General features: G+C 38.1%; 2 protein-coding genes across 2 annotated transcripts; both read right to left on the bottom strand.

Moving 5' to 3' along the window:
• Nucleotides 1-2827: 2827 nt before the first annotated feature.
• On the bottom strand, nucleotides 2828-5174 carry LOC139475248 (coiled-coil domain-containing protein 1-like). The gene is made up of 3 exons (XM_071258488.1): nucleotides 4626-5174; nucleotides 3452-3955; nucleotides 2828-3034 (listed from the first exon to the last, which is right to left on the bottom strand). The coding sequence occupies exons 1-3, from the start codon at nucleotides 5172-5174 to the stop codon at nucleotides 2828-2830; spliced, it is 1260 nt and encodes a 419-aa protein (XP_071114589.1).
• Nucleotides 5175-17213: 12039 nt separating this feature from the next.
• On the bottom strand, nucleotides 17214-19205 carry LOC139475247 (dentin sialophosphoprotein-like). The gene has a single exon (XM_071258487.1). The coding sequence runs from the start codon at nucleotides 19203-19205 to the stop codon at nucleotides 17214-17216; it is 1992 nt and encodes a 663-aa protein (XP_071114588.1).
• Between the last annotated feature and the right edge of the window lie 5671 nt (nucleotides 19206-24876).

The raw sequence follows: 24876 nt of genomic DNA, 5'->3' as shown, positions 1-24876 counted from the left end.
TTGTCAGCACCATACCCGTGCTCGTGAGTTTCACCAAAGTGGTAAACGTTTGAGACCTGCATCAGTTCGGGCTTTCCTCCCACATTAAGCTGACCCGCCGCGATATAACTGGAATACTGTTAAAAGCGGCGTTAAACCCAACTCACTCACACTGAAGCAGAAACGACCGTACGGTTAAATATATGTGAACAGTGAACTCCGATAACAGGCAATCGAATATAGCTTACACTTGGCTATAACGAAACTGATCTAATCAATAGCAATCGTTAATCAACGTCATCGTTCGTGTGACTGTAAAACAAATGAGATGGTATTTACACCCGGACTTAAAGTTTCGCTACGTATAAATCCCAAATTTGAAAAGCATGGCATTCGAATTGGTGGAATGGACTATGCATTCATATTCCAAGTTGATCAATGTATATCATAACAACCAAGGCGGGTTCAATCACAACGGAAACATATGCCATCATCCAATGTACCATAACTTCATTCCAGTCCAGAGTGTCTGTCGCAGTTCCCAGAGAGTCTGTTCACAGTTCGGAGTGTGGGAGTTCACGAAGACTAACATCTAGTCACTGCAATGAATATATTTTCCAGAAAAAAGGTGTTAAATCATAGTTATGAAATATAATAAAAAAGGAGCCCAGAGACTTTCTTCATTTTCAGATACTGATGCTGCAGTAATCTAGAGTTGCCAAACATTGGAGACTTTCATGGGCTGCACTGGATATATTTGTTTCATCGTCTGTATGACAGAGTTCACATAGAAAGGGGTGATGTGAAGATGTAAATTGTACAATATCCATAAACATTTTATTTCAGATTTGCGGTTATTATTGGATATTTGATGTACGGACATTTTAACATTTGAAAACTGCGACTAATATTGTCGATTACTAATGACAGTTTATCTCCTAAACGTCAGATATAAAGAACTGATTTCTCAAATCCCTCTGAGTTCGTTATACGTGGAGTTGACTATATTTTGTTTTTACACAATACTACAGAGAAAGTGGATCGGTGAGCGTTTCTCACGAAATTGTGTTTATGTATTTACATTCCATACATGGTTTGGAGAAATACGTTGTTTTGCGTAGTTTATTCTACCGTAAAGCTACAAACAGCCACAGCGAAATATGACAAACTCGATAAGGAAAGCCATTTATTACCATGAAAATTCTCATTTCATATCCATCACGACATTGTTGCACATTACACAAGACTAATGTTAATTGCAGCCATATTCGAACCCCGTCGTAAATTACACTGTGTTTATTTCAGGGTGCTCCATGTCTATAGCATTACTGACAGATCTGCTACATCTTGCAGCGATACCGACGTGATACGCACTCTGAAAACATTGGAAGATTTACAATGTTTTCCTTTCTAAACGCTACAACAGACTGCCGTAAATGAGTATTATGTAAGTATATTTATAACGTGAGAGACGATGGATGTGTGTTTAGAAAGGGGAGCTTCGTGACAGGTCACGATGCCAACAAGGGTCCCGCATCTGTATGTGATCTGAAACCAGCAACACGATCTTTCCTCCCGCGTATTGGTAACAGTTACCATGCTAGATAATTGCAGTGCACCTTCAGCTAAACATAGGTATATGATATGTTATGATACAACAACTGATGGCTACATTATTCTAGTTGCTCTAAGACTGTATCTATGGAATGCAAATATTATATATAATTGGTCATATGTGATAAGAACCTGCAATAATAGAGATCTTAATATTTCTATGTCAGTTATTAACGTTTCATTGAGAATACACAAGACAGACGCATATGTGAGTGAATGAGTATGGTTTCACGCCGCTTTTAGCAATATACCAGCAATATGACGGCGGGGGGCACCAGAAATGGGCTTCACACATTGTACTCATGCCGGGAATCGAAACCGGGTCTTCGGCGTGACGAGCGAACGCTTTACCACTAGGCTTCTGAAATGTTTCTGGTATATGTAAGAGTATGTATTTATTACTTATATTGTGATGTGTGTAGTAAACAAAGAAAATGGCAATCTCATTCATCGTCATACAGATGTAACCTGAGAGAATGCACCTCATCAATGTTTTATGCTTGTCATCGGCAATATTATTCTTGTCATGAGCAATGTTATTCCAGTCATCAGCAATATTATTCTTGTCATCAGCAATGCTACTCATGTCATCGGCAATATTATTCTTGTTATGAGCAATGTTATTCCTGTCATAATTAATATTATTATTCTCATTCGCAATATTATTCTTGTCATCCGCAATATTATTCTTGTTATCAGCAATGCTATTCTTGTCATCAGCAATGTTATTCTTTCATCAGCAATGTTATTCTTGTCATCGGCAATATCATTTATGTCATCAGCAATGTTATTCTTGTCATCAGCAACGTTATTCCTATCATCAGCAATGTTGCTCTTGTCATCATTAATATTATTATTCTCATCAGCAATATTATTCTTGTCATCAGCAATGTTATTCCTGTTATGAGCAATGTCATTCTTCTCATCAGCAATGCTATTCTTGTCATGAGAAATGTCATTCTTGTCATCGGTAATGTTATTCTTGTCATCAGCAATGTTACTCTTGTCATCAGCAATGTTATTCTTGTCATCAGCAATGTCATTCTTTCATTAACAATGTCATTTTTGTCATCAGCAATGTTATTCTTGTCATCAGCAATGTTATTCTTTTTAACAGCAATGTTATTTTTATCATCAGCAATGTTATTCTTTCATCAGCATTATTAATCTTGTCATCAGCAACGTTATTCCTATCATCAGCAATGTCACTCTTGTCATCATTAATATTATTATTCTAATCAGCAATATTATTCTTGTCATCAGCAATGTTATTCCTGTTATGAGCAATGTCATTCTTCTCATCAGCAATGCTATTCTTGTCATGAGAAATGTCATTCTTGTCATCAGCAATGTTACTCTTGTCATCAGAAATATTATTCTTGCTATCAGCAATGCTATTCCTGTCATCAGCAATGTCACTCTTGTCATCTGCAATTTTATTCTTGGTATGGGCAATGTTATTCTTTCATCAGCATTATTAATCTTGTCATCAGCAATGTTATTCTTGTCATCAGCAATGTTACTCTTGTCATCAGCAATGTTATTCTTGTCATCAGCAATGTCATTCTTTCATCGGCAATATAAATATCGTCATCAGCAATGTCATTCTTTTCATCAGCAATGTCATTCTTGTCATCATTAATATTATTATTCTAATCAGCAATATTATTCTTGTCATCAGCAATGTTATTCCTGTTATGAGCAATGTCATTCTTCTCACTAGCAATGCTACTCTTGTCATGAGAAATGTCATTCTTGTCATCGGTAATGTTATTCTTGTCATCAGCAATGTTACTCTTGTCATCAGAAATATTATTCTTGCTATCGGCAATGCTATTTCTGTCATCAGAAATGTCACTCTTGTCATCTGCAATTTTATTCTTGGCATCAGCAATGTTATTCTTTCATCAGCATTATTTATCTTGTCATCAGCAACGTTATTCTTGTCATCAGCAATGTTATTCTCGTCATCAGCAATGCCACTCTTGTCATCAGCTATGTTATTCTTGTCATCAGCATTTTTAATCCTGTCATCAGCATTGTTATTCTCGTCATCAGCAATGTCACTCATGTCATCAGCTATGTTATTCTTGTCATCAGCATTATTAGTCTTGTCATCAGCATTGTTATTCTCGTCATCAGCAATGTCACTCTTGTCATCAGCTATGTTATTCTTGTCATCAGCATTATTAATCTTGTCATCAGCAATGTTATTCCTGTTATGAGCAATGTCATTCTTCTCATCAGCAATGCTATTCTTGTCATGAGAAATGTCATTCTTGTCATCGGTAATGTTATTCTTGTCATCAGCAATGTTACTCTTGTCATCAGCAATGTTATTCTTGTCATCAGCAATGTCATTCTTTCATCAACAATGTCATTTTTGTCATCAGCAATGTTATTCTTGTCATCAGCAATGTTATTCTTTTTAACAGCAATGTTATTTTTATCATCAGCAATGTTATTCTTTCATCATCATTAATATTATTATTCTAATCAGCAATATTATTCTTGTCATCAGCAATGTTATTCCTGTTATGAGCAATGTCATTCTTCTCATCAGCAATGCTATTCTTGTCATGAGAAATGTCATTCTTGTCATCAGCAATGTTACTCTTGTCATCAGAAATATTATTCTTGCTATCAGCAATGCTATTCCTGTCATCTGCAATTTTATTCTTGGTATGAGCAATGTTATTCTTTCATCAGCATTATTAATCTTGTCATCAGCAATGTAATTCTTGTCATCAGCAATGTTACTCTTGTCATCAGCAATGTTATTCTTGTCATCAGCAATGTCATTCTTTCATCGGCAATATAAATATCGTCATCAGCAATGTCATTCTTTTCATCAGCAATGTCATTCTTGTCATCATTAATATTATTATTCTAATCAGCAATATTATTCTTGTCATCAGCAATGTTATTCCTGTTATGAGCAATGTCATTCTTCTCACCAGCAATGCTACTCTTGTCATGAGAAATGTCATTCTTGTCATCGGTAATGTTATTCTTGTCATCAGCAATGTTACTCTTGTCATCAGAAATATTATTCTTGCTATCGGCAATGCTATTTCTGTCATCAGAAATGTCACTCTTGTCATCTGCAATTTTATTCTTGGCATCAGCAATGTTATTCTTTCATCAGCATTATTTATCTTGTCATCAGCAACGTTATTCTTGTCATCAGCAATGTTATTCTCGTCATCAGCAATGCCACTCTTGTCATCAGCTATGTTATTCTTGTCATCAGCATTTTTAATCCTGTCATCAGCATTGTTATTCTCGTCATCAGCAATGTCACTCATGTCATCAGCTATGTTATTCTTGTCATCAGCATTTTTAATCCGGTCATCAGCATTGTTATTCTCGTCATCAGCAATGTCACTCATGTCATCAGCTATGTTATTCTTGTCATCAGCATTATTAGTCTTGTCATCAGCATTGTTATTCTCGTCATCAGCAATGTCACTCTTGTCATCAGCTATGTTATTCTTGTCATCAGCATTATTAATCTTGTCATCAGCAATGTTATTCTTGTCATCGACATTGTTATTCATGTCATCAGCATTGTTATTCATGTCATCAGCAATGTTATTCTTATACCCAACAACAATGTTATTACTAAACGGGAATAGATATTACCATATACGTATGGCATATCTTTTCAAAAGTGTTTTATCCATAAACATGTTGAAGTTTCAAATGTCTATATCGTGTATATTATTATTGCTTTACTTTACTGCATGACTCGTATAAAGAGATTGCTCCTATATTTACTGGATATAATTCATACACAGTTCCTCCCTTAACTCTTGTCAAGGACACACAATTAGACCCAAGTGTTTTTCTAATGTTTCTTTTTGTTGACAAAAACTTTATGGCAGCCCCAGTAGTTTTATTCCTTCTTATATAACTCAATCAAAATGTCAACAGTGTGGGTGGCAATCGGCTTTTTTTTTTAGGAAGCTGGTTGTATTTTGTATCCTTTTCCCATCCCATACCCAGGCCAGAGGCCATTTTGAAAATTCTATCCTGACCTGTCGTGACATTGTAAGGGTACTGTCTTTGCCCGACTGTCGCTCCGACACCAAAGTTTATTTGTTGTCTCGACAACCACGAAACGATACACAGGAAAAGAAATAATCTTTCAGTATTACGCCAAAAAATCGTTGCATAAATCACCATCCTTGGGCCAAGCGGAGAAATTAAATTTCAAGCTCCCCCACTTGAGCATCTGACCTTATGACCTCGCGACTGGGAGCATTCTAATTGGTCGTGTAGTAACAGCGCCCCCCAGCGGTGGTTCTGTCATGAAAACACATGCTCCCAGCGTCGGTTGTGGGCTGCCAAGCAGTGTTGGGAAACGCAGGGAATTCGGCGATCATTAAAAAGCTGGTGTTATGATGTAACACTGCGGGAAGGCCAGAAACAAATTTAATAGCAGCTCGTAGACAGAACAAGACTGAACCATATACTCCCCTGGGATCGCTGTATTAACTGACGTGGCATTTCCATAAAATGACGAGACCTTGTTGGATGTTTCATAAAGAAAAACACTTTATTGTGTTAAAAGAATCATATAGCAATTAATTTGAGCAGTTTATGAAATCATGTGTAAAAAACAAGTAAATATTTAAATGTTTTTAACTTTTTTATTCTCATAAAAATACAAATTTATTTCATCGTTTCTATAAAAAATAATTTTTTTTCTTTACGACATGAAGATCACACATCGCTACATAGTTCATAATGAAACCTGCAGGTTCTGTAAAATAACACAATACATTCAGAAATTACGTAAACTTGCAAAACAAAAACTACACATAAACATGTATTCTGCGACTCATTTTTTTTCATTCGACATACAACGAAAAAAACGAACTGTCTGTTCGAGTTGTAACTACTTATAAGTGTATTCAGTTAATACCACGACGCCTTACCTTTGGAATAACCCGAGAGAAAAATACGCATATTTCTAAACAGTACCGTACAAGAAACATATATCGTTTCTTCATTCTTATGTATTTAGACAAACTTTTCAGGAAAAAAAATCGAATTCGAATCAACCATAAAACAATAAAACCGTTTACAAGGTGACATATTTGAAAACCTTTCTTTATAACATCAACTATAATAATAAATACAGACATTGCGAATATAATTAATCCCAATACACATCGGTTGTTGATTATTTTGATTTACTGATGGGTTGTGTCAAAAGGCACAATACTCTCCCTAACAGTCTGGTTTTAGAACAAAGGGGAGGGAAATAATACTTTTGTCAGAATAACGCGATAATAATTCTCAAAGACCCACAATACGTACAATACAATACAAGTTATCATAAAATATTTAGATACCAGTGCGGGTGCAAGGGTTCTTGTGAAAACCACGTGCCAAAAATGGAAATTGGACGACCGACATCTTTAATTACAAATTCATAACCGGTTATAAATGCGGAACAAATTGAATTCGCTGCGGATGCCCCCGACCGTTATTGTTAAATTTCTTTACACCAGGTCTCGGGGAAAGAAATCTATCAAAGGCGCTCTCATTTCAATTCATTGATGCCCGCACAAGAGCGCTAGGCAGTGAAAAGCTGGGTCCGTCTATTGTATAACCTCTGCTCCTGCGATTGCAAGTTCGGCTTTTATTTATCCCTTCCCATGAAGTTAATGATTCTGCAAGTAGCCCTTTGATATTTGTGTTATCTCCTAGGAAATTCCCTTTATTTCCGTGTTCTGAGACGAAAGAATTTGAATAAATCGGAACTGCAGGACGACAAAGAATTAGTTGTCAAAGCGCACGTGGTGATGTTATGTCATAGGCGATTATACCAGTTAATAAAAGTCCCGAGGTCGGTGTCGACTTAGTTTTGGTCCTCGTGAAATAGTACCCAACCATTTCGGGTTATTTTCAAATCTCCATTGAAGTATCTGCTATTGTTCTGGTTCTATTTGTTCGTCAACGAATAACACCATAAGCGTATTATTTGTCTTAGATGGGTTTTTTAAATTTATAAATAACTAACAGTTTTCAAATTGTTCTGACTAATATAATATACGTTATGTTTGTCATAAGACATTTGCTGAATACTCAGATAATGTATATTGTCGAGACCACTGTATGACAATATCTGGAGTACTTATGGTCATTTTTCACGAGGATCTATTTTCAAATGCACCGTTTTTGTAATCTGCATCAATTTAATGAGAAAACAGTGGAATGACAGAATAACACAGGGGACAAACGTGGACTAGAAAATAATCAGATATGGATGATTACTCTGAGCTGAATTTAATGCGACCAGTTCCAATGTAAAAATGATTAAGGAATATGATGGACACGATTGAGATCGCAGGTTATAGACTTTGCAATCCCAGAGGAAACACGGTACAGATACATACAGCGTTAACCATTAGATTGACATTATTACAACATATTCATAATTCTTCAGCTTCATATTTCTCTCTTATACAGTGGATGCGCATGCCTTGCCACTCATAGTGCATTCAGAATTTCACATTACCAACTCGTTCATAATGATATTAACGCACCAATATCACGAGGGTGGTAACATTCGGACTGCTCGGGGTTTTGATCCGTGCGTCATGGGGACATGTTCTAACAGTGGGGTACAAGGATGCATGCGCATAGTTGACGTTGTGCAGATTAAACAATCTTTGCAAATATTTTGCTGATGTATTTTCAAGATTTTCCAAGCTGCAATAAACATGAATTTTTACGTTTTTTCGCAGATACACTTAAAATGTGTTCTGCTAACCCGTTGTTTCTTCTTTGTCTGAAATTGTCACAGTAACTTCAAACATATTTCAAACAAAATATTCCTAAAACCGTTTTAGCGTCCTGTTTACCGAGTTACATCCACGCATGTATTATACCATTTGAATACTCAACTTAACTTATATCTTGTTACGCTGTAGAAGATGTTCCGTTTGACCACGTAGTATAATGGTCTGAGGTTAATACAACGGGGATGAAAGAATCAAGTCAAAATGGATAAGCTAAACATTATCACTTTTACGCCTTTTGAAATTAGAAACAGCATGCTTTATATGCGTATATATGTACACAGTAATCAAATACGCCCATGCAACGAACAAACCAGTCGTCCCTGAAATTACAACCAACGAAAAATGAACTAACATTCATCTAAAAACATACCCCTTTCATATTAGACTTGTTGGACTAAAGTCAGCATCAATGCATAAGATTAAATTAAAAGATAATTAGCGTTGGTGACATCACGTTCAGACAAAGGGATGTTCTTTAAGTGCAGCTGGAACTCTGTTTTGGAAAGACTGATGAATATTTATGAAGACAGCCAGTGGACTGAATGGCGTTATTTTGTAACGGTACGCGTATAGTTATGGTTTGACATACTTGCAGGTGACAAAAGTCTCGTGTATGCGCAGCTCAGGAGGATGCCGTGTCACCCCCTGGAAGTCCCAGAATGCCAAGCAGTATTGGTAGGAGAACATTACTGTAAAGAGCTGACAACCCTCTTTGTTTGATAGATGGTAGAACATAAAAGTGTTCTTTCGATTGTTTTACAAAATGGCTGTTTATGGCCGCATACCTTTATCGTTCATGTCTTTTTGGCAGAGGGGACAGCATTATTTTCTACTTTTTTTCTCCCTTATGTAAAGAAGAATTTCTTATCGGGCGCTTTTTTCAAGGCATGGGTCTTTGAACTGTCGGGACATTCTTGTGTCGTCTGGCTATACGTTCGGGAATCTCCGGTGGTGACAGGAGAATCCCGAACCGTTTTGAGGTTGTCGTTAAATCTGATGTCTAAATGTCCTGTAAAACCTTTCTGTAGGTCATGGTTCACCTGTTTTCATTCTCATGATAGGGGTTGCACAATCGGCCAAACACGGAATAAAGAATAATATATTTTAAGGGGGCATTTGGAATGTTAACGACACTGGCTTAAGGAGACCCACTTCTGGTACGGAGGGAGCTAGTTGTGTTAGTCATTACCCTTCAAACAGACAAGGACCATTGCGCAGAAAATGAATTCACGTGAACTCAAAGAGAACCAAATAAACAGACAGTAGATTTGGGGGTCCGATCAGAAGACTTATTCAAACATTTCCCGTAGAGTTTGATTCGCTCCTAGTGTGGGTATAAGAAATAATGACTCGTGACCTCGGTGAACCGGTAGGTGTGTGACTAATCTCCATCTTAAAAGCCAATAAAATATGCAAAAAATAAGTAGTCATGTAATTCGCATACTTCCCTTTTTGAAGTGTTCAGCAATTACTTGGTTACTTTTCATCACTGGTTAACCGATAACAGCGAAACGTCTCCCTGCCCTACAGCGTGGCGTGTGTTTTTTCTGTTGAATGATTGTACACCCAAAGAGCAGCGATCAGTCATGCAGATAAATCCGCTGCGAATTTCGGTTATGCAGCCAAAAGGTGGAACAAATGCTGTGAAAACCCTTGGAAATATTTCGTAATAAACGTTATTTGAAGAGTTCTATTTGTGATCATTTCAAACTGATTACATGAACGTATCTGGCATTTTCATTCAACAGCGTTCAACCTCCCCGCTGCCTACTGTGGTCACAGAAATATTGCGCATTTATTGAGTGATATAACATAATGATGTAAATAACTTTGCAATTGCATACTTTTAAATTCACCAAAAAAAATACCGATGTGAAGTATGAGTAAACTGTGTACTGCAATGTGTACGAATTGACGTTATTCCTGATGCTTTACACCGATTTTGTAGTGACGTTATTCCTGATGCTTTACACCGGTCTTGTAGTGACGTTATTCCTGATGCTTTACCCCAATCTTGTAGTGACGATATTCCTGATGCTTTACACGGGTCTTGTAGTGACGATATTCCTGTTGCTTTACACCGATCTTATAGTGACGTTATTCCTGATGCTTTATACCGGTCTTGTAGTGACGATATTCCTGATGCTTTACACAGGTCTTGTAGTGACGTTATTCCTGATGCTTTACACCGATCTTGTAGTGCAATACATCCATCCTGCAATGACGTTTTTCCTGTTTCCAAATCCATTCTGTGTGACGTTATTCCTGGTGATGTACATACATTTTATAGTAACGTTAGTCCTGATTCTGTACGCCCATCTTATAGTTACGTTATGCCCGATGTTCTACATACATCTCATTTACGGTTATTACCGATGTTCTACATAGATCTTATAGTTACGTTATTCCCGATGCTCTACATCCATCTTATAGTAACGTTATTCCCGATGCTCTACATACATCTTATAGTTACATTATTCCCGATGTTCTACATAGATCTTATAGTTACGTTATTCCCGATGCTCTACATACATCTAATAGTTACGTTATTCCCGATGCTCTACATCCATCTTATAGTAACGTTATTCCCGATGCTCTACATACATCTTATAGTTACGTTATTCCCTATGCTCTACATAGATCTTATAGTAACGTTATTCCCGATGCTTGACATAATCTTATAGTTACGTTATTCCCGGTGTTCTACATACATCTTATAGTTACGTTATTCCCGATGTTCTACATACATCTTATAGTTACGTTATTCCCGATGCTCTACATACATCTTATAGTAACGTTATTCCCGATGCTCTACATCCATCTTATAGTTACGTTATTCCCGATGCTCTACATCCATCTTATAGTAACGTTATTCCCGATGCTTGACATAATCTTATAGTTACGTTATTCCCGATGTTCTACATACATCTTATAGTAACGTTATTCCCGATGCTCTAGATACAACTTATAGTTACGTTATTCACTATGCTCTACATACATCTTATAGTTACGTTATTCCCGATGCTTTACATAATATTATAGTTACGTCATTCCCTATGCTGTACATAATCTTATAGTTACGTTATTCCCGATGCTTTACATACATCTTACAGTTACGTTATTCCCGATGTTCTACATACATCTTATAGTTACGTTATTCCAGATGTTCTACAAAAATATTATAGTTACGGTTATGCCCGATGTTCTACAAAGATCTTATAGTTACGGTTATTACCGATGTTCTACATAGATCTTATAGTTACGTTATTCCCGATGCTCTACATCCATCTTATAGTAACGTTATTCCCGATGCTCTACATACATCTTATAGTTACGTTATTCTCGATGCTCTACATACATCTTATAGTTACGTTATTCCCGATGCTCTACATACATCTTATAGTAACGTTATTCCCGATGCTCTACATCCATCTTATAGTTACGCTATTCTCGATGCTCTACATAGATCTTATAGTTACGTTATTCCCGATGCTCTACATCCACCTTATAGTTACGCTATTCCCTATGCTCTACATAGATCTTATAGTTACGTTATTCCCGATGCTTTACATAATATTATAGTTACGTTATTCCCGATGCTTGACATAATCTTATAGTTACGTTATTCCCGGTGTTCTACATACATCTTATAGTTACGTTATTCCCGATGTTCTACATACATCTTATAGTAACGTTATTCCCGATGCTCTACGTCCATCTTATAGTTACGTAATTCCGGATGCTCTACATAGATCTTATAGTTACGTTATTCCCGATGCTCTACATCCATCTTATAGTTACGCTATTCCCTATGCTCTACATAGATCTTATAGTTACGTTATTCCCGATGCTTGACATAATCTTATAGTAACGTTATTCCCGATGCTCTACATCCATCTTATAGTTACGTAATTCCGGATGCTCTACATAGATCTTATAGTTACGTTATTCCCGATGCTCTACATAGATCTTATAGTTACGTTATTCCCGATGCTTGACATAATCTTATAGTTACGTTATTCCCGGTGTTCTACATACATCTTATAGTTACGTTATTCCCGATGCGCTAGATACAACTTATAGTTACGTTATTCACTATGCTCTACATAGATCTTATAGTTACGTTATTCCCTATGCTGTACATAATCTTATAGTTACGTTATTCCCGATGCTTTACATACATCTTACAGTTACGTTATTCCCGATGTTCTACATACATCTTATAGTTACGTTATTCCAGATGTTCTACAAAAATATTATAGTTACGGTTATTCCCGATGTTCTACAAAGATCTTATAGTTACGGTTATTCCAGATGCTCGTCATACATCTTATAGTTACGTTATTCCCGATGCTCTACATACATCTTATAGTTACGTCATTCCCGATGATCTACATAATCTTACGTTATTCCCTATGCTCTACGCCCATCTTATAGCTACGTTTTTCCCGATGCTCTACATCCATCTTATAGTTACGTTATTCCCGATGCTCTACGCCCATCTTATAGTTACGTTATTCCCGATGCTCTACATAATCTTATAGTTACGTTATTCCATCGTATAGTGACGTTACATCTGACATTATCGATCAAATTGTACTTATGTTGCTCCTGATGATGACGATGCACTATTAAACTTTCCATAATTTCCATCCCGTCACAGTTCACAAGTATACTCCTTTCTTCTTTAGATCTTAGATCCTTTAATCCGGAGGTTTATAACGTAATCTGCCTGGATTAACAAAGTTCGATTGTGAATAAATCCTGGAAGGACTTGCATCTAAGTATAAAAATCAACACACATTTCTTTACGAATAACTATCCATATTTCTTTTCTTAGAGTATAAATTCGAAGCCACTTTCCCTTTGTCCAAAATGAAATCCAGATCTACCTTGAAAGGAACTTTCCTTGTCAGAGTCTCAAACTTGTCTCGTAGTCTTTGATAACAATCTTGTGCATTTCCTGGTAACCCATCTATCATTCTACACGACATACTGTTTACCGTGCTTTCTAGACTTCACAAAGGTATTTGACATTTCGCTCGGAGCAAAGAGGCTTCTAAACTAAACGGTTTTTAACCGTATGACGAAAACTGGTCTCTTGTAAGAATCTCCTCGTTAGCAAGACGTTGGGTTCCATGACACTTTAATTCAGCATCTTCATCACTGGGATCCCATAAGGATAAAGTCAAGAGGGTTTGTGGGTATTAAGAACATTTAAAAAAACTCTACTTTGGTGTACAATATCTTTATAGTCGTAAAACTCTTTAATTGTAATGAAAGTGCCAAGAGTAGTGGTTCTAATCATAGTGACAGTGGCAGAAGTAGTACTAATTATAGGGATTGTGGCAGTACTAGAACTAATGGTAGTGACAGAAGTGGGGGTACTAAATAGTAACAGTGGCAGAATTAGTACTAATTATAGTGACTGTGGCAGTACTAGAACTAATGGTAGTGGCGGTGTGTGGCGGTTCTAATTATACTGACTGTGGTAGTACTAGAACTAATGGCAGTGACAGAAGTGGGGGTACTAAATAGTAACAGTGGCAGAAGTAGTACTAATTATAGTGAATGTGGCAGTACTAGAACTGATGGTAGTGACGGTGGTGTGGTGGTACTAATTATAGTGGTAATGTTAATAGTACTAATTATAGTGACTGTGGCAGTACTAGAAATAATGGTAGTGACGGTGGTGTGGTGGTACTAAATAGTAACAGTGTCAGTATTAATGGTACTGACATAGTGGCTGTGGCAACACCAGTACTAATTATTGTGATAGTGGAAGTAGTTGTACTAATAATAGTTATAATGTTAATGGTATTAATCTTAGTAATGGTGGCTGTACTGGAACTAGGTATAGTGACAGTGGAAGTAGTGGTAATACTAATTATAGTGACAGTGGTAGTACTAGTACTAATTATAGTGACAATGGTAGTACTAGTACTAATTATAGTGACAATGGCCGAATAGTACTAACTATTTTACCCGTGGCAGTAATTTCTACTAATTAGCGTGACAGTGTTAATGGCACTAATCATAGTGGGATGTAAGTACAAGAACAAACTACAGTGACAGTGGAACCACTGTTACTTTTTATAGTAATAGTGGCAGTAGTACTACTAATTATAGTGACAGTGTTAATGGCACTGTCGGTACTAGAAGCAATTCAAGTGTGATTGTGGTAGGACCAGTACGAATTATATTAGAAGTAGCAGTAGTAGTGCTAGTAATTATGGTGACAGCGTAATGGCACTGATCATTCTGGCGGTGTCAGTATTAAGAATAATTCAAGTGATTGTGGTAGAACTAGTACTAATCATAGTGATGGACAGTAGTAATGAAACTAATTGTAGTGTACTAATCACAGTAACTGTAGAAGTACTAGTACTAAGTAAAGTGAACGTGGCAGTAGTAGTACTAGTTATAATATATCTGGCAAGCCGATGATACGATTTATAAAGACAGTGGTTGTAGTAGTACCAATTAGTATGACAGTGTTAATGGTACTAATTATAGTGACAGTAGCCGAACTAAGGCAGAAGAAGTCATATTGACAATAGTAGTGGCAGTATACATGGCTGTTACACTGATATTAACATTTGTAGCATTTGTAATTTCTTTAGTCGCTTTTACTGCTACCACTACGTAACCGCTAACGCTACTGCCGCTAATACTGCGCAGTCTCCTCTATTGCTGTGGTGCCACAGCCGCAATGCAAGCGTAAAAAGTATAGCCCTCTATGTTATCTTTTACGACTCGCCTTTTAGCATACATTAACTCACTGGGTTGTGTTTGTGTATGTTCGTGGTTGTAGAGAGAGTTGCAATGAACCCAGCATCTCAGTTGAATAAGTGGTGGTGGTGGTAGTAGTAGTAGTAGTAGTTTGTTTGTTTGTTTGTTTGTTGTTTAACGCCGCACTCAGCAATATTCCAGAGGTATGACGAGTCTGGACCAGACAATCCAGTGACTGACATCATGAGCATCGATCCACGCAACTGGTCAGTAGTAGTAGTAGTAGCAGTAGTAGTAGTAGTAGTAGTAGTAGTAGTAGTAGAAGTAGTAGTTCAAGAAATAAATACCAACGGAAAAAAACGTGTAAAGAACAGGCGCTAGTGCTAAATGGTAGTAAAGGTACCATGCCATAATAACAATAATAATATGTATTTGAATTAATAGTGTTCGGGGATCGGTAGCCTTGTGGTTAAACCGTTTCTTTGTCATGTATTGGTTCAATGCCTTACGTTGTGAGAAGCCCATTTGTAGTGTATCCGACATGACACGACTGTTGGATAAGCCGGCGTCAAACAACATTCACTCACCCAGTATCAGATGACTGACCTTTAAACACACTTGGTGAAGGCTATACTTCAAATGTGGGAACTCTTCTGGGCCTAAGCCTTCAGACACGGTATTGCAACAACCTACTTTAAATTAGCATTTAAAAATCTATTTACGTTGACAATATTGTGTTTGTTATACAATCCAAGTCACGTGTAATTATGCCTTGCGTTTAATCAAATGTTGGGTAACATTTCATAACAAGAAAAGAAAAAAATGGTTCTAAAAATAAATATGATGTGACAACTCGTGGTTATGTTAAGGATGAAAAAAGAGGAAACTCCTCATCAATATATGCCACGTTCATTATCACACTTTAAAAACTTCAGGATGTTGTCAAACAACGACTCTAAAACCCTGTTTCCGAAAACACCATGTTCTGACAGGTCTTATCAAGCACATACATACGCGCGACCTTACAACAATCAATTTGTAAAAGTTGAACCAAACACACGTCTTGTCTTGTATCAATATAACCCCATCCGTCCAGACACCGATATGCTTCAACGATCTCCCTAAGAGCTTTCCGAGAAATCTGTCCAACTCTCTTTTCCATCTTGTCAGAATAAACGAACGCCAGTTAATGGATTTTGACGGATACCAACGCACTCTCTTTGAAGCCGCGAGAGCAAATGTACTCAGACCTAAACAACATCAGCCGTTAGTACCTGGAACAAACAACAAAACTCTTGCTGCATGTTTTGCTATTGTTTTAGCCTGGAAAATGACCTCACTGTCATCGTGTATTAATCTAACGTCAATCTGCACTACTTTCATACACGAAATAGGTCCACAAGTGCAAAATACTTTGTACGTTTTTGTCAGTCCGCTTTGAAGGAGGGAAGCGGGTACATCATATCAAAAGTGAAGCGTTTAACAACTAGACTTCCACCTGCACTCCCGAGTTGAAGGATTTATTCACTGTCGTCGATGACGCCATCGATATGTATCCCATCATTCTTTGCGGTTTTTATGTCCTTAGCCGACGTTTCCTGATGGATCTATTTGACAATGAAGTTGTAAAGATCTCGCGTGTATACCTCTGATTGAATACGAGGCTCCGAGGTCGCATATCTCCAACAATCCAATTTTCGAAGACCGTAATTCTAGAGGGAGGAATTTATATACAAGTTTTCTCCATGGCGACGCTTCATCAATCATCTGTAGGGGTAGCACTGGTGCGGGACGTCGGTAGCTACTTCTTCCCGAATACTGCTCCAGAACGGCCTATTTTCTGAAGGAGTCTGAACAAAGATGATTGGGCCTAATTACACCATCCTTGCGGTGGAAGATGGTAGCATCATGTTGACCTGATCTCGTCCCTAGCTTCTGACCTTATTGCATCAGCAATTAGGGACCGACCATTTGACAATTAATGGAAGGGAGGGACATCAGAAATAAATTGTTCCGGGAAGTACAGGAAACCATTTTACCATCAGGGTTTGTAAATAAACCATAGACGCTTCATACCACCACAACTCCATCTCTACATTCGCATGTATAAGCTTCATCACCGTTGTCTCCATCAACCTTATCACTGCATTCGCATGTATAAGTCCCATCACCGTTGTCTCCATCAACCTCATCACTACATTCGCATGTATAAGCTTCATCACCGTTGTCTCCATCTACCTCATCACTGCATTCGCATGTGTAAGCCCCACCCCCGTTGACTCCATCTACCTCAGCAATACATCCGCATGTATAAGCTTCATCACCGTTGTCTCCATCAACCTCATCACTGTATTCGCATGTATAAGCCCCATCGCCGTTTTCTCCATCTACCTCATCACTGCATTCGCATGTATAAGCCCCATCACCGTTTTCTCCATCTACCTCACCACTGTATTCGCATGTATAAGCCCCATCACCGTTGTCTCCATCAACCTTATCACTGCATTCGTATGTATAAGCTTCATCACCGTTGTCTCCATCAACCTCATCACTGTATTCGCATGTATAAGCTTCATCACCGTTGTCTCCATCAACCTCATCACTGCATTCGCATGTATAAGCCCCATCACCGTTGTCTCCATCTACCTCATCACTGCATTCGCATGTATAAGCTTCATCACCGTTGTCTGCATCTACCTTATCACTGCATTCGCATGTATAAGCCCCATCACCGTTGTCTCCATCAACCTCATCACTACATTCGCATGTATAAGCTTCATCACCGTTGTCTGCATCTACCTCATCACCGCATTCGCATGTATAAGTTCCGTCACCGTTGTCTCCATCAACCTTATCACTACATTGGAATGTATAGGTCCCATCACCGTTGTCTCCATCTACCTCATCACCGCATTCGCATGTATAAGTTCCGTCACCGTTGTCTCCATCAACCTTATCACTACATTGGAATGTATAAGCCCCATCACCGTTGTCTCCATCAACCTCATCACTGCATTCGCATGTATAAGCCCCATCACCGTTGTCTCCATCAACCTCATCACTGCATTCGCATGTATAAGCTTCATCACCGTTGTCTCCATCAACCTTATCACTGCATTCGCATGTATAAGTCCCATCACCGTTGTCTCCATCAACCTCATCACTACATTCGCATGTATAAGCTTCATCACCGTTGTCTCCATCTACCTCATCACTGCATTCGCATGTGTAAGCCCCATCACCGTTGTCTGCATCAACCTCATCACTGCATTCGCATGTATAAGCTTCATCACCGTTGTCTCCATCAACCTCATCACTGCATTCGCATGTATAAGCTTCATCACCGTTGTCTCCATCTACCTCATCACTGCATTCGCATGTATAAGCTTCATCACCGTTGTCTCCATCTACCTCATCACTGCATTCGCATGTATAAGCCCCATCACCGTTGTCTGCATCAACCTCATCACTGCATTCGCATGTATAAGCTTCATCACCGTTGTCTCCATCTACCTCATCACTGCATTCGCATGTATAAGCTTCATCACCGTTGTCTCCATCTACCTCATCACTGCATTCGCATGTATAAGCCCCATCACCGTTGTCTCCATCAACCTCATCACTGCATTCGCATGTATAAGCCCCATCACCGTTGTCTCCATCAACCTCATCACTGCATTCGCATGTATAAGTCCCATCACCGTTGTCTCCATCAACCTCATCACTACATTCGCATGTATAAGCCCCATCACCGTTGTCTCCATCTACCTCAGCAATACATTCGCATGTATAAGCCCCATCACCGTTGTCTGCATCTACCTTATCACTGCATTCGCATGTATAAGCCCCATCACCGTTGTCTGCATCAACCTTATCACTGCATTCGCATGTATAAGCCCCATCACCGTTGTCTCCATCTACCTTATCACTGCATTCGCATGTATAAGCCCCATCACCGTTGTCTGCATCAACCTTATCACTGCATTCGCATGTATAAGCCCCATCACCGTTGTCTCCATCTGCTTTCCCAATGGCTCCATGAATATTCCAAGGGCTCCACATGCATCACCATTACTCGATCTACCCTGTACATAATCATAGGTTCACCTGTATTCTTTTCTTTGCCACTACCGTTTTGTTTCATGCTCAGCCACCATCAAACATGGGTGTATACTTTCTTTTGCCCAGCAGTTAAATTTACTGTTTCAATTCTCTGACGCGCCCTAGGTTGAGTTCATTTCTTTGCGCAGGGGTACATTCACAATAGGAAATCAATGATTATTGATCAATATTTCTGGCAAATATGGTATACTACCATCAACCACCAAATGAAACATGCATTCTGCATATGTTTCAAATATTTTCAATAATTTATTCCTTTATGTATGTATTCTTGCACATGACGGATAGCTCGCAAGGAAAAGAAGAATTTGAAGCCAACGTGCCTCAGAAAACGTATGTTTGCTTTGTTTATTATGGTCCGGCATACCGTTCCTTAATTCGTTCCATGTGTATCCAGACTGATGGATAAAGCAACGTTCATTTCTTCTGTTGCTGCTGAATAAAGTATCACTAAAATCCAATCACTTTAGCACTCAACTACCCAAGTCCGACCTTGGTAAGATGTGAATGGCCGCAATGTTCTCTGGCAAGCGTATTGGTTTATGTCTTTCAAAAGACATGGTGGTTAGCCGCTGATACTCCATTGTTCCCAATGAATGTTACACAGACAATGTGAGGATTATTCCTACATAAACAACACAGCTTCTGTAGATAGAATGTTTTGATAACCACAGTATGTTGTACTTTTCATTTACAAACAGAAACTATTCCCAAACAATGTGTTACAATGCATGGATGCAACATAAATCTCCTTTGATTGACTATATGCAAGGATTAATTGCAAGAAATACGTATGATGTATTTCAAATAAATGCGGCAAAACCCTTCCATATTTATAAGACATGCTTCCTGTTGGTGCATATCTATAACGACATATTTGACGATGCAGTTGCAGCGAGTTATGTTGATGGTGTAGTTATTAATAATAATTTTAGCCTATATATTCCGGTTAGGAACAGTGTTTTGACAAATGAATCGAGTCATACACGACAAACCGAAATATGGAGTCGTGGTAATGTGGGTTGTGACACTTTAATCATATATGTAGATTAGTATATGGTCCCCGCAATATGGCACTCGAGTATTAAGGAACCCTACAAATCACTTAGTTTCCTTGACCTGAAAGGGGATGAGTAAAGGCTGCTGGAGCTGATAAGGAGAGAGAATGGAAAGGGATTAACGTTATGTCTAAAATAAACTCTTTGATGTGTATCACAGGAGTCTTAATTGTATTGTAAATACAATCTACTGGAATGCGGGACCCAATCTTCGATTATCCAGTGTAGTGTATCATAGTTTTCATTAAATATGCTGGGCCCTTTCGCATGCACAGCTTCCTTAACGTCACTACACCCATCGTTCCTATCTCTTACTGAGCACGGAAATTGTCTCGCCCAGTAGAGTCATTTGATGGGACAGCTATTCGTAGCGTCGGACCATACGAATCAAAACGAAGCCATGTGGCGAATAGGTCTAGGGTACTTAGCCTAACTGAAGGGAGATGAAACACACTGGATAATCGGGGATGAAGTATTCCGCATTAATGGGGGTTCCCAATATCGACAATCCTGCCAAAACCTTGATGCAATCAAACGACAACAAATCCTGGTTCCAGACATATAAGGTTCCAGACATATGATTCCAGAACTTTGATACAGGTGTATATCTGGATCATGTGAGAGTGGCAGGCACTATAAGTAGGGCAGAACATGCTTACCCTGGTGTCACCATAATTGTCAGTGCTCCATTCCTATAATTTTCCCCGATCCAATTACATATTTTTCAGTCGTATTCTACCTTTTACGCCCAATGGAATCTGTTTCGACGGATAATCGAGACTGATTATTCTCTGGCGTTGACGTTCGATATGTTCTATTTCTGGATATGATGCTTGTGATGATGCATTATATTCACTATATAACACAACGCTTACAACTGTCGTATGGGGGGCGGGGGGTCACGGATGGCCCAGTCGTCGAGGGCGCCGCGATTCGCTGTGCAGAGTTGCGTCCCTTGGGCATGCCAGAAACCTATGATTATGGGTTCGAATCCCGGTTCGCCCCGATTATGTTTCTAGGTTTGTCAGCACCCGTGCTCTCGGGTTTCACCAAAGTGGTAAACGTCTGAGACCTGCTTCACTTCGGATTTTCCTCCCACAATAAGCTGACGCGCCGTGATATTAACTGGAATAATGTTAAAAGCGACGTTAAACCAAACCCACTCATTCACTCACTGTTGTATGGTTGCATAAATGTGCTGTATCCGAATGTTGACAACTTAAACAACGATGTCAATTCAATACCAAATCCTAGCCATGCCACTGCCAAAGATGTTTCTAAAATTATTTTTGATATGTTCACTAGATTAACCTCTATTAATTCATAATTTGTTGCTTCATTATTCATATAACTTATGTTTTAAATCCCTTTCATCAACTGTGTGCAGTTATGTAAGTCTTACTAAGTAGAGATATGTTAATTAACATGTTATACTTGTAGCATAGGTTTTGTGCCCTGAATCTTGAATCATGTAATGTCTGAAACACATTTCAAAACTCAACTCAGTCACCTTCTCTGTATGAACATTCATTTAACGCCCCAAACACCTCTTCGATCTTCGCCTGATTACACTTCTTTTACAATGTGGTTATACATTCAAACGCTTGGTGAAATCGTATACAGTGGACAAAAGATACACGCTATGACACGTGACAGAGACGAATGGCAGTTTGATAACGTATTGCGGATTGTTGCAGTACATGGATTTCAAAAACAAATATTTGACTCGTAAATGACCATGAAAGGTTTTCCATAGAAGCGAGTGCGGGGTTACTAACCTGTCAAATGAGATATAATTGGTAGGGAATGGAAGCTGCAAGGTTCTGCATGAATGAAATTTACACTTTGTGAAACAAATTGCTGAAAACGCGGAGAATGTCAGCATGGAGAACGACCGAAGCGCTCCGAATGAGCTGTCATATGCTTCAAGAACCACCGGGAAGACTTGGAGAAGGCGGGAGAGAAACAAAGAGAAGAGAGGCATACTTCACTGGCTGACGATGATGAGATGCCTTTTTATGCGTTTGAGTATTTTAGTTTTAGTCTCAGACATCAGCAGCGATATTATCTTAATCCAAAGATATCACTGAGGAAAATCGAAAGAATACTGTTGACAAACAAGAAAGGGAATTACTTTGATCCCGGAGTGTTTCACGTTTGTGAGTACGGTTGAGATGATAATAATATCAATGGACTGGGTTAGTGTCTGTACGTCAAGGTCTGAACTGAACATACGAAATATATGTTGTTGTCTTCATAGCACAAATCGGAATAGGAACGTTGACAAAATAAATCAATTATGATGATCGGTTCAGACAATTTACATAGTATATCACTTGACAGTATGGTTTTCCATTAATTGAATAAGCCAATACGCTTGTGTTCAAAACAATGTTTGAAGCCATTTCTGGTATCCCCCCAATCATATTGCTGGATGTTTGCTAAAAGTGTCACACGAGCCTAATCACTCGTTTAAAACATTTTTATCATTGTAACTTACAACAACCTATTCATCGGGACAGGTGACACGTCATCACACAGATATGTTTTACCACAAAATGAATCCGTCAAAAACACGAGATACATCATGTCCTGGTTTCTATACACAAACATGGCGAAACAAAGGTGACAAAATGAACACAAAAACTACTTTAAAGTCAAATTGACACATCACATTTTGAAACAATGTTATAACGTAGATAGCATAAGTCAATAAGATTGGTCGCATGACATATACACCATATAGTTCCCATTAAAATGTATTTATAAAGTGGCCAAAATGCATTGGTTCCATTAAACGTTATTAAACAACAAGGCCAAAATTCAACATAAATATTCTGTTTTCAATGTCACAATAACATATATGTATCACAAGAATCAAGAATCAAGAATTTTTATTGTTCAGAACACCCTCGTAGGGCAGGGTACAAACTATCTACATATGGAATTAATATAACTATCAACATGAAAGGTAAGATATACATAATGTACATTATATATAAAAATAGTACATATTATCACATGAGAGTATATTTTACATATCTTGATAAAGTACAATTAGTCGCACAACATACAGTTTCAGCAATGAAGTCCATAATAATGGATTCAACAATCATTTGTGTCTAGTTTCCTCATCAGACCGCTGAGGTATCCTAGGGGCCAAACGTCCACGCCAATTCCTAGCCATCCATCATATCATTATAAATCGATCAGAGTTGAAGTTTATCTCTACCACGTGTCTCAAATGGCGGCCATCTTGGATGAAATGGGTCCCTCGTGTGGGATGAAGTTGCGGTGAGTTTTATAGCTGTCAAAGTGGGAGCACTTGTTCTGTAATAAACGTGTCAGTTTTCGCTACTTTTGGTTTTACCTTCCCCGATACTGTAGCCATTTCATGCATTGTGGATACTTGTAATTTGTGTTGATAAAGCTCCATTGGACAGGGAAGATAGTTTTACTAAGAACACCTCGCTACTGTGTTTTCTTTGCTCTTTGCTCAGAAAAAGCAAACAAGTATCTCTGACCAGTTCACAAAAAGACCATGTGCCGGTACAACGCTAGGCATGAAGTTCATGTTTTATATTATTATTGTGACTTATCACTACTCTATTTCGTTATGTGTACGTCGTCATTCAGCTTATGATATATACAAACCATATGTATTTTGCATAATAATACAATGTAATATCTTTATGCATTATGTACATTATATGTATATTTACTTTTTATTTGTGCAATTATATTTACTCCCAAATGTAGCTACGTTGTACTCTGCCCTATGGGGGTGTTTTGTACAATAACATTCTTAATTCTTGATTTTTTTATACTTGAAGAAAATGTCAATTTACAGTCTGGTTACTGTTTCACCTTTAATCATTTCAATATCACATTCTTATCCATAATACTTGAATACTTCTAGAGGGACATGCTATGCTATGCTATGCTATGCTATGCTATGCTATGCTATGCTATGCTATGCTATGCTATGCTATGCTATGCTATGCTATGCTATGCTGCTTTAAAAAAAAAATCGGTTGATTGGATTTACAAATTACATTCGTAATCTAGGTCTGTACTGCAACCGTCCATCCATGTCATTGATCTGTAGAATTATCAACCCTCCACAAGCGAACTAACAGCCCGGCACATTTATGACGTGACGGCCTGATGACGTACTCGCACGCCACATATGTATCCACTTACACCGACGTAAAGGAAGATTTGTCCACTGATTTATAACGTACAACTCACGCATCATGTACTCATGACGCAGTACATTGGAATCTGATTTATTTGTGCCAAGATTATCTTTTCAACCAAGAGTGACAGATTCCTACAAATAATACATGACGAATACTTCATTTTATCCCCAAATGAAGCTAGATTGAGCCACTTATAAGTAATAATTGTTTATTAAGGTTCCAACCAAAGTAAAGATGTTTACATCAGCATTTCTAACTTGTGGGCAGAGGAAAGTTTACACTTGAAAATGCGATTTGACCTATTGTCAAGCTGTTACTTGGCTGAAAGCAGTCAACACTCCAAACTTAAGG

Source organism: Haliotis cracherodii, unplaced genomic scaffold, assembly GCF_022045235.1.
Source record: "Haliotis cracherodii isolate W230 unplaced genomic scaffold, xgHalCrac1.p SCAF_3, whole genome shotgun sequence".
NCBI classification, from domain to species: Eukaryota; Metazoa; Mollusca; class Gastropoda; order Lepetellida; family Haliotidae; genus Haliotis; species Haliotis cracherodii.
This window is presented reverse-complemented; position numbering and strand designations above follow the sequence as displayed.